At 40.8% G+C, this 12,082-nt stretch overlaps 1 protein-coding gene across 8 annotated transcripts in view; it reads right to left on the bottom strand.

Moving 5' to 3' along the window:
* LOC128691404 (homeotic protein ultrabithorax-like) overlaps window positions 1–12,082 on the bottom strand; it is a 1,565,881-nt gene that overhangs the window by 721,284 nt on the left and 832,515 nt on the right. For 7 of the 8 annotated variants that reach the window (XM_070091535.1, XM_070091530.1, XM_070091531.1 and 4 more), the window contains one exon: window positions 3,501–3,527. The exons of the other annotated variant lie outside the window; for it this stretch is intronic. In XM_070091535.1, coding sequence (XP_069947636.1) covers window positions 3,501–3,527 — 27 coding nt within the window. The remainder of the gene's footprint in view (window positions 1–3,500; window positions 3,528–12,082) is intronic. 8 annotated transcript variants of the gene reach the window in all.

Here is a 12,082-nt window from a genome sequence, read left to right on the forward strand (position 1 = left end):
ATTCTAATTTAAATCCAGATCCGGTGATTACAATAAAAAGCGTCATCACAAACACTTCGTCACAATATCTATCTTGGCTACAATTAATATTAAACATGATTTTTACATGTATTTTAAGGGGAAGAATCTAACCCCGCAAGGAACACTTAGGGTGCTTAGGATATAGTACGTAATCAGGTTTGATCAGTGGAAGGGAGGGTAGCTCAAATTCCTTGGATTAAAGACCCTTCATCTGCATCAAGGGATATTAAAGAGCACCAAGCACAAAAGGCAAACATATAAATATAAATATCTCGAAAATAGGAAATAAAATGTAGCAAAGCCAAACATATTAATCAATATGAGAATTACAGGGGAAAAATTAAAAGGAAATTGTTTTGTGAATTCTATTACATTTCAATGTAATTCTTTATTTCAGTTTTTTCCAATAAATGAATGGGTCGGATGTTTTTTAATATATATATATATATATATATATATATATATATATATATATATATATATATATATATATATATATATATATATATATATATATATATATATATATATATTAACGAATATCGAAACCCATCGAGAGTGTAATTTATCCTCCTTCAAGCGCTTACAATATTTGTCATAATATAAAAAATAAAAAAGACGACATTCATTAATCCGATCCTCTGGTAGTCCTCTGTTATGATAGTACATTCCAATCCTCTACTACAGTCCTCTGTTCCGATAGTACATTCCAATCCTCTACTACAGTCCTCTGTTATGATAGTACATTCCAATCCTCTACTACAGTCCTCTGTTATGATAGTACATTCCAATCCTCTACTACAGTCCTCTGTTCCGATAGTACATTCCAATCCTCTACTACAGTCCTCTGTTCCGATAGTACATTCCAATCCTCTACTACAGTCCTCTGTTATGATAGTACATTCCAATCCTCTACTACAGTCCTCTGTTATGATAGTACATTCCAATCCTCTACTACAGTCCTCTGTTATGATAGTACATTCCAATCCTCTACTACAGTCCTCTGTTCCGATAGTACATTCCAATCCTCTACTACAGTCCTCTGTTATGATAGTACATTCCAATCCTCTACTACAGTCCTCTGTTCCGATAGTACATTCCAATCCTCTACTACAGTCCTCTGTTATGATAGTACATTCCAATCCTCTACTACAGTCCTCTGTTATGATAGTACATTCCAATCCTCTACTACAGTCCTCTGTTCCGATAGTACATTCCAATCCTCTACTACAGTCCTCTGTTCCGATAGTACATTCCAATCCTCTACTACAGTCCTCTGTTCCGATAGTACATTCCAATCCTCTACTACAGTCCTCTGTTCCGATAGTACATTCCAATCCTCTACTACAGTCCTCTGTTCCGATAGTACATTCCAATCCTCTACTACAGTCCTCTGTTCCGATAGTACATTCCAATCCTCTACTACAGTCCTCTGTTCCGATAGTACATTCCAATCCTCTACTACAGTCCTCTATTCCCGGTCTCTGTTCCTGTGTTTGTGTTTTATTTCAGATTCCTGTTTAGTATTCTTTTCAAGGTCTTCATTTCAATCCACTTGTTCAGGCCTCTGTTCCGATCATCTGTTCCATTTATCTTCTCAAGTTCTCTGTTTCTCTTTGTTCCAGCAAATATGGTTAACTCTGCTTATCTCTAGCCCTTTGCTCTACTCACCTCTAGTCCTCTAATATATTCACTTCTAACCCTCTCCTATATTCATCTCTAGCCCTCTGTTATATTCATCTCGTGCTCTTTATCATATTCATCTCTAGCTGACTATTTTATTCTTTCTAGTCCTCTGTTTTATATATCTTCTATCTATCCTCTCTTCTACTTGTCTGATTCATCCATATGTGTATTCTAGTTATTTACTCTGGTGCTGTGTTATCTAACACTTGATGAAGCTCCTCTGTTGCCGGACAGAAAATATCTCAACAGATGGTGAAGAGGCGATGTTGTCGGACTCAACAGATTCATCAAATGAAAGTTAGTTAGTTCTTCCGGGTCTCGAACCCTGGACCCCAGTGGTGAGAGGCATGACTCTCACCACTGGGCTACCCCGTAGGGTATCCATCAAATGAAAGAGTTCTACTTTTCCCAAATAACAGGAACTAAATGGCTGGCTGAAGGAAGGCAAAATACTGACCTCTTGGCCTCATTACAGAACGTTTCTCTCAAAGCTGATATTGAAAACCAAATACCCGCACTTTGAAGATAAACCTTATGACGACGTTTCAGTCTGTCCGAAACTATTGCCGAGTCATAATTCTCTTTGGTGATGATTCCTATTTATTCTGTTTCGTTATCTTGGGAAGCTAACTAATGCATGAAGCTTTGTTCACGGAAGACCTGCTCTGCACTATCTTTGTAATATTCATAATGGTTAAAATTCCTTCTTAATTTACCAAAGACAACTGAAATGTTATGATGTCATTCTGGTTATTAATTCCCTACACCCCCACCCCCTTCAGGGCAGTGGCGGACCTGCATTTTTGGGGCCCTGAAGCTTGAACTGTTATGGGGGCCCTTCGCAACTCCTTCACATACAGTAGACCCCAAATTTTTAAGCAATGTGGACTAAGGTCGCTTTTGGGGCCACTCCGGGATAAGGGGCCTTGAAACTTAAGCTTCATTAATTTCACAGTAGATCCGCCCCTGCCATCCGGTAATAAAAATCAGAACACCTCAAAAAAATATTAAATGCAAATAACTAAATAAGCGCTAAATCTATATAGGTTATTCAGCGTCAGTATGATGGAGGCTTAATACTCCGTCTGTTGATTACGAGAAAAACTATTTTCGTAATAAGACATTCCCTGTAAAAGGCTTGTTGTATCTGGAGTTCTTAGGTGTTACCCCTGGATGCGACCCACTGCAACGGACTATTTTTTAGATATCAATTTACTGTGTCAGGGACAGGTGTCAGGAGACTTGCAATTCTGTGCAATGTAGAGAAAAACATCTAAAAGGTATGTTGTGCAACTGAGATCAAGTGAGGAACAATAATGTGAAAAAACGTCGTGAGAAGCAGAAAATTTCATAAAGGAGTTGGAAAGAAGACAGAAGAAAACTAACTAATCTGGTGAAAAGTTTAAAAAAAGAGAGAGTACGGCACATGAGGTAATATACAGTACATAAAAGCAATAATAAATGACATAAAAAACATGAAGAAAACACTTCAGGCAGACACAGGTAGAGGAAGACCTTCATTACCAATCAAAATCAGAGAAATCTCACATTTAATGAAGCTATGTTCACCACTGGAGGTGTCTTCTTATATAAGCCCACTTCAGCATCACCAGCGTCAGCAGCATCACCTGCAGCAGCATCCTTCGACGAGGCTGGGACGATTAAAAAAAAAAAAAGGCGTAGAAACTTTCCACCTACAAAACCAAAAGAGCAACTCACCTCCCAGTCGGGCTGCGCGTGGACTTGCAACATGCAAACCTACATTCACCGTGTTGCTTGGGGTTTGTACTTACCAGAGGTCCAGGGGCAGTTGTTCCGAGCTGTGGAGTGAATGCAAGCAATCATCGCTAGGGTTTCAGAGATGCTTGGGGGAAAGCGATCCTACGAACACACATACAATGGCTAATGGTAAAATAAAAGCTCTTTTTATGGGTTAACAATAAACGCGAAAAAAATGAGAATGCAAACGCAATTAAATGCTGTATTAATATGGGATTAATTATAGTTAATTGTATTTGGGAGCAGAGCCTGTCTGACAAGTTTAAATCATGCTATTAGTGACACACAGAAAGCAATTATGTAGCTATCCATTTTATGGCATGGCACAATTAGAAAAAACAAACTAAAGCAATTCCGTCCTAATGCTCGTCATATCCGACAGCTAGACAGAAAGCTTACTCTTCTCAGATGTAGGAGTAACCCCGTGAGAGCCGTCTCATAACAGAAAACGTGAATTAACTACTTGAAACTACTGCCAACAGCTGAGAGGAATAAGTTAAGTGACCTAATATTTCAAGCCTTAGTAAATTTAACATAAAACAAACCCAAAATAGAAGATGAGGTAAAAAAAAAACATTCCCAATGAATGGAGAGTTAATACATCAGTAGTCTAACATAACAGTTAACGAGGTTCCAAAAGTTGCATAGGACAAGCCTAGTGCATGTCCATAAGACTAAGAGAAAAATATTAAGCTTGTGATTGGCAGACAATGAAAACATCGTTTTGGAACACTTAGAACTAAAAGCTTAACACGTAATGTAAAAAAAGGGGAAGAACCCAGAAGGAGAGAGAGCCCAACATAGCAGAATATAATCGGAAAAATGTAAAGGGAGAAATGAGACCGTAGAGCAGAGTTTCTGGCAATATTTCTCAACCTGTGGAGTTTTGTTTAGCGCTTCGTCTGGTAGGAAAGTTTGGCAGAGAATATAAAGTCGCCCATCTCGGATGCTGCCAGTGACACCCACCTTTAAACCAACGAGATAAAACAAATTCTTGGTCTCATTTCCTTATGGTTTTTCGTCAAGATCTAATTAAGATTTTTTAATCAAATATTTAGAGACTATGTTTTACTTATATTTATTCATCTCAGACCGATTTCGAGGGCTCATCTCCTCCCGGAGTCCGGCCTGAGGCGAGGCTACCCTGTTGATCCCCTGGTCAACCAGTCTGTTTGTGCTAGTGGCCCGTAGATCCAGTCATCCCAACCCGGCTAAACCGGCACTTGATAAACTGGAAAAATGTGCAACACTTGGGTATCTTTAAAGAGGAAACGTTTCGCCACACAGTGGCTTCATCAGTCCATACAAAAGAGAATCGTGAAGAACAGGAGGAGTTTGACGTAATCAGTCCCTCAGCCTTGAGACTGATTACATCGATTCAAGGCTGAGGGACTGATTACCTCAAACTCCTCCTGTTCATCACGATTCTCCTTTGTATGTACTGATGAAGCCACTGTGTGGCGAAACGTTTCCTCATTAAAGATACCCAAGTGTTGCACATGTGTCTAATTTATCAACTTGTTGGTTGTCTGAACCATTTATCTACAAGCCGGCACTTGTAGAAGAAAGCTATCCTTCATCCTGAAGACTTAGAAGTTCGTTTCGGCAACATGTGAAGTGAAAGATATATAATCAATACAAAGACCTCAGCTCAAAGACTCTTACATTCTCTTCGGTTTCAAGTATATGTTTTCAGGTGAAATAATTTTTTTATTAGTAAAACATCTTTGATAAGCTTAGATTAATAGTCGTCGATATAATCTACAGAAAGTTTAGTTTGCCTCGAGTGTGTTGCGGGGGTCGACGCCCCTGCTCCCTGGTCCCAGGCCAAATCTCCCGGTGGATGGCCTGATTAACCAGGATGTTCTTAGTAGTCGCACGAAGACCAACACAAGCACCACGGCCCGACTGATTAGGCACCGACTGGAGAGACTTGTCCATTTCCCTGTTGAAGACAGCCAGGGGTCTATTGGTAATCCTCCTTGTGTATGAAGGGAGGGCATTAAAAAGTCTTGGTTCTTTCGCTACTTACTGTAGATTCCGTGCTAAAGCTTCCAACCTCTACACTGATGTGTTTTCTCAAAGGAAGCTTTTGCACTGTTTTAGGGTTTTGTATGTTTTTTTATAAGTTGTGAACAATCGGTTTCAAACCATTATCACCGATGTCATGAAAGTATGACTTCAAATAACAAAAAGGCACAATACCGTGCCTGGAACCATACACAAATAACCCGTCCTTGTCTGCTGGCCTATATATACTCCCTCCTTCTCTCCTTTCTGTTAGTGTGACTTTATAAATGGTCCAAATCGGACCGATACGTCGTCGTAAGCTCCTCTTTCTTATGTGCGGGTTATGTGTGTATGACTTCAAAGCGGCTTCAGACTTAGCGCTGGTGTATATATACGGATATTGGTCTCTGTAAGATATCTAGAACATACCTCTCCTGTATGACTAACTCTGTACACTTGATGTGTCTTAGTGAAAGGTTCGACGTGGTTTTGGGATGTGCAGGTGCCAATTTGCAATCCTTAAAAAAAATTAACGTGTTAGTTTCCATGCGATGTCCTGTGAATGGCTCTTCTGATTGCTTTTAACTCTTTATCGCTGATATTAAACTGTATTAGAAACTTATGCTCCACCATACACTATTCCTTTACCGAGAATTGAGATAGAGAGGGCTGAGCTTATGAGTTATGAGTGTCTTTTCGGGATCTTTCAAAGACCAACATACCTCTAGTCTAAATTTGCTTCTGTAAGTTTTTGTTTTTTTCAAGCGGCGATGGTTGTGAGCTTTGAGTCGAGTGCAGAGTTAAGGCTAAAGAGAATTAAAACAAAATGGAACCTTTAAGTTCCTAGAAGTCCAGCCTCCTAGCAATGCTTTAATTTTTGCCCTTGGGAATGACTGCCGACTTCTCTAACACATTGTGAAGACCTCAGTCTCATGTTCCTGGACTAGAGCAGCGATCAGTGGCTCGGTGCGGTTTGTGTTGCTTTTTTGTAATTTGCAATGTTGTCCACTTCATTTGGCGACTCAAATATATCTTTGGGTGTTTAGCTTAACCTTTAGTGTTCTGGGAATGCCTGTATGGCGGATCATATATGTTTGACAAAATACGAATCGGTTCTACTGCTTCTGAATCATGAAATAAAAGACTTCGAAACTCCCATTGTGGCTTGAACGTTCTGAAATAGATTTGAAGTGAATATCGTCATATACCAGTCATTATCAATACATTCTTGGAATTACTCTCTCGTAGAAAATAATGGTTAAACATTTACCTAGTTCAGCTCTTCTTAGACGCAGAATCTTTTGGTGAATATGCAGTGATATTTTCAAAATATTTTCACTGCCTAGATCTCTTTTCAGAAACTTACGCGAATTTTAAGAAAGGTAAATGTTGCTTCTGAAGGCGCGGCTCTTCCTGTTTTTAACTCTCGGGATTTCAGCAGTGACGTAAACCGAGTGTATATATATATATATATATATATATATATATATATATATATATATATATATATATATATATATATATATATATATTTTAATATGAATGTTGTCTTTGAGATTCTTGTGATGATCTGAATCTGCACAGGAACAGTGGCAGCATGAGGCAGCTGTGTTTGTTTGTTGCAGCTCCGAGGAACATGTGACGGTCTTGAACACCCAACAGGCAGTTGGTAAGAGCTTCCCAGCGTCAGCAGATTTGTTCTGAATCTTGGTATGGTTGGGGTGGCTTGACTGGGAGAAGGAAGGTGGTGGTTCCAGTGATGGTAAAGGTGCGTGGCGTGTCGGGAAATGGCGTTGGCGTGGAAGTAGGGAGCGTGAAGAGGTGAAAGACGGTCTTGGAGTAGTTAAGGAGGCGAGTGGCGTTATTGGGATGGCGTTTGAGTGGGAATGGGGTTCAGAAACAAAAATGTCTAGGACTTCACTCTTAAGGAAGGCACCTCTAAAAAGGCATTTGCAAAAGTTGTAGGGCGAAGACCACAGCCCTGTTGCTGCTGCTTCTTCTCTCATTCATGTTGTTGCTTTCCTCGTGAGTTGGCTTTCACTGTTTCTTTTAGGATAATACTGAAATTCTCCTTGGATTGCTGTTGATATTTATGCAGTTTCTCTTGCTGATCTTGTTGACATTGATATCCTTCTCAGGCTAATGTTTTGTAGTCTGAGGAAACCACATTCTCAGGCTACCGTTTTTTTCCTTGTAGTCTCGGATACCTACCATTGTTATTCCTCCTGCTTCTAGTTTCACGCTATTGTTTTTGGCTGTTGATACTATTTGACTTACACGTGCCCGTACAACATACAGTTGGTTATTAATAAAAATTGTGTTGAGATTTGCATTAGCGTTATTGCAAGACTCTTGATACAAGATGCTGTAAAGAACCGATACAAATAAATGTGAAATATAATCCGGTTGAGTTACGAGAATGAGACGCAACGTCGCGCTTGTAGGGTTCTTGTGTCGCTCCGTTAACCACTTCCGTACCAGTCAAAGGGATGAGTGTGTCTTCATTCAGCTGAATGCTGTGCGACGACGTAAGTAGAGACAGCGTCATGCAATGAAGATACCCGTCATGAATATATCATATAGTCACAATACTGACGTGCAGCAATAAAGGTCTCTAAGCTAACACACCATGTAAATACAAGGGCGATAAACGCGGTGCAAAGGTCGTCTAAAGGTCAGGTTGGGTGACGTGCCCTTGTCTAGTCTTTGTGAATACAGAGCGGAGTGATGCGCCCGATGGGGAAAGCGCAGCCTCTAAAATGGTGGAACTTCAACACGAAGGACAAGCAAAAGACAGACTACTTCACCTTCAGACTCCGATTCGGTGCTGCTTGAGGACTCCTTGGATGCCATGGTGAGACAGGAGCGCTACAGGAGGCGCAGGCCAGGGAAAGGTTTATCCAGAGAGAGCACCACCAGCACCAGCACCAGCACAGAGTTTAGGAAAGCCAGGGAGACTCGCCATCCCGGCAGAGAGCAACCACGTGTCTCTCGGGCGCTCTCCACATCAGCCTGGGCTGGCGGTGGAGTTGGGAGGGAAATCAATGACCGAGTTGCTAGATGAAGCTCCAGGCGCCTGGTGGAACCTGTGTATAGCTTCCATTATGGCGGCTTCTCTGGGGCTACTTAACCGGTAAAAGGGGACATTCTTTAGTGGGATTAGTGTGGGATGGGGAATACAGGTGTGTGGATGCTTGTATGGTTTTTTTCTTGACGCCAATAAACGAGGATGCGTTTTTGGTGGAAAATTCGCCATAGCTAAGGAAGATGGGAGACACACACACACAGTTAATGCTGTTGCTGTTGCTGCTGGAGGTGGCGGTAGAGGGAGAGAGCGATGACGCGCTCACGCATGAGGGGGCGGTATCCCTGTTGGCCCCAGACAATTGTCATGGAAAAGAAGGGAGGGACGGAGAGAGGGAGAGAGATGAGAGGAGGAAGAAGAGGGAGGAGAAGGCGAGCGACGACCTCCTCTTCTGCAGGCGATTACAGAGTGAAGCGGGTGTGTTTATTACCCCGCAGAGTTATGACAGGTGCGGCAAGTTTATGGTGTGGACAAGACTGAAATATCGTATGATCCTGGACTCGTGAGCAATCTTCATCTGGACCGGCCCGGGTGTTTAAGTATTACGTCCGGACACTCCCAGGCTGAGCTATGTCCCCGCCTGATTGTAGGGTCTAGGACACTTTGCCGAGTGGAAGCTGCCTGCACGCGTCCTGAGGTCGGTGTCCTCAGGAGGAGAATAATCGGGACTCCTAAGGCGAGTGATAAAAGATAACCTCAAGGTAAAGACAGTCGATGCCATCAGGTGAATGATGGTCCCTGCCCTGAAGCTGATGATAACCAGTTTCTGCAGACGAATGATCGTCTTCAAGGTGAATGATAACAGGTGTTCTCAAGGTGAATGATAGCCATTAGCCTCAAGTGGATGATATCCAGTGTGTGTAGAGTAGTGACCTCCGGTGTCTTCAAGGTAAATGATAGCAATAGTCATCGGTGTCCTTAAACGAACGATAGCCAGTGACAGGTACGCAACACGGTTTTCCAGGACGCGTGAGAGGAAGTTCTCCCAGGTCAAAACACGATTGTTCAGGGTAAACAGTAGTCATTGTTCCCGAACATAATCACCAGTTGCCCATAACGAATGATACCTTGTGTCCCAGGTTAAATAAAATTCCGTTTCCCAAGGCAAATGATGGTAAATGTCCTTGGACAAATTGTAGGTCTTGCATCTAGGCAAAGGTTAATCGGTGCTTCTGACAGGACGGCAGGTGGTTTCCACGGTAAAATCATGACCAGGTTTCCAGAACGAGTGATAGCAAATGTCCTGGAGCAAATTGGACCAGCTGTACTGGAGAGAATGATACACACTGTATCAGGACGAATGATACCCAGTGTCCCTGGACAATTGATAAGTATTATAATCTGTGAAAGGATCTGATAATGAGCTTTTAGCCTAAGGAATCGGAACTAGCCTTCCTTGGTTGAACTCTGATTATTTCATATTTCACAGGCGTTGAGTGACCCATACTGGGGCTTAGCGCTTCCCCAGGAATGTAACAAGAATACGAAAGAATCGTCCCCATTTCCAAAACACGAATGGTTTATGCCTTCATGGATATTGCTGACAAAGGTTCTTGAACTGAAAATTGGGCTCTCCTCGTGAGTAATGGCTGGCTCAGTTTAATCCATCACCATCATCTTCATTATGTCGTTAGCAGCGAGGCCACAACCTCAAGCGAAGGACAAAATCTACGAAGATGCAAAGCTGACCCTGGAATAGTTCAATAAGAGTCAAATTTCTCCAAGGTGAACTCTGGGTTCCAGGCCGGCTGAGTTTTTTTGTAAGACACACCTGCCGTCTCCAACCGAAGATGACCCAAAAAAGAGGAAAGCATTTTCTCCGTCATTCAGTAACTGTCTTGACAAGTACAATGCTTATTCGTGTATCTTTTGTGTGGAAGTCAGTCAGCTTGAAGAGTGGTGGAGGCTCGATCCTACATGCACTATTAATTAAGGGCGGGGTTTCTAATCAGTGAAGCTGTTGCTGAACACACAAGGTGCTCAGAAAATAATGCAGCGCATAGAGAAATTACGTTTATTTTTAAATTACAGATATACGATCCTGACACTACTGTACACAATAATTATAATCTGGACACAAGTGGTCATGATCATTACGAAGTTGACACAAGTGTCCACGACCATGATGATATTGACATCATAGCATTATAATACTGACATAAGTGCACAGTTAAGTGCACGATATTTACCCAGTACACAGTAATCTATAACGAAGGAAAATTAATTCTTTCCCACTTTCTCGAACTTCAAAAATGTATTTCATTGTCTCCAAAAAAACAATAACACTATTTTCCCAGATGCATATATTATTATATTATAATTATTAATAATTATTAATAATTATTATAATTATTAATTATTATTAATTATTATTGTTATTATTAATTATTATTATTATTATTATTATTATTATTATTATTATTATTATTATTATTATTATTATTATTATTCATGAAAAGTGCTAAGCCCATAAGAGTCATACAGCACCTGGGAAAGAAAAGGGGAAATTCTGATTCCTTAACCTAACTCGGAACTTTCTTTGCAAGGTTCAGAGAACATCTAGGAGAGTACAACTAGGAAGCGCGTCTGTCTGGCGCTCACCAGACGGAGGATCGAGCCTCCAACACGTCCTGTACTGAATGACTCACTTGGGTTTAGCGCTTAACATGGATTAATTAATTTGCAAGGCTCAGATACACTACAGTTTTTATTACTGTACACTATACAAAATGTACCTCAATTTCTTAAAAAAAAAATTTCATTTAGAGAAGGGGAGGTATTATTATTATCAGTAATTTTTATAATTATTATTATTATATTATTTATATTATTACTTTTATCACTGCGTCAAACAACATCTGCAGGGAAGGTTATCGATAACAAAAGATGACATATAAAGCTTAAATAAAATAAGCATTTTATTAATTTTATTTTGCAATGACGTTTCGAACACTGTAAAATTTCATGTAATTTATTAAGATTTTAGAGAGCGAAACGTTTTTCAAACTAGGTGTGTGCGTGTGTCAATAGGAGAAAGGTAATCTCTTCAAGTATACAATTACTTTCCATAAATATGGACTAAAATTCTCCAAGTGAGCGATAATTTCCACTCATGTGAACGATAATTTCATGCATAAAAAACTGTTTTCTCTCAAATAACAAGTGTCCCCAAATGCATGTAAGATAAGAGATAAGATAAGATTTCGTTCGGATTTTTAACCCCGGAGGGTTAGCCACCCAGGATAACCCAAGAAAGTCAGTGCGTCATCGAGGACTGTCTAACTTATTTCCATTGGGGTCCTTAATCTTGTCCCCCAGGATGCGACCCACACCAGTCGACTAACACCCAGGTACCTATTTGCTGCTAGGTGAACAGGACAACAGGTGTAAGGAAACGTGTCGAAATGTTCCCACCCGCCGGGAATCGAACCCGGGCCCTCCGTGTGTGAAGCGGGAGCTTTAGCCACCAGGCCACCGGGCCATGTACACAGGTGTTGTATG

This window comes from Cherax quadricarinatus, chromosome 36 (assembly GCF_038502225.1).
Source record: "Cherax quadricarinatus isolate ZL_2023a chromosome 36, ASM3850222v1, whole genome shotgun sequence".
Taxonomy (NCBI): domain Eukaryota; kingdom Metazoa; phylum Arthropoda; class Malacostraca; order Decapoda; family Parastacidae; genus Cherax; species Cherax quadricarinatus.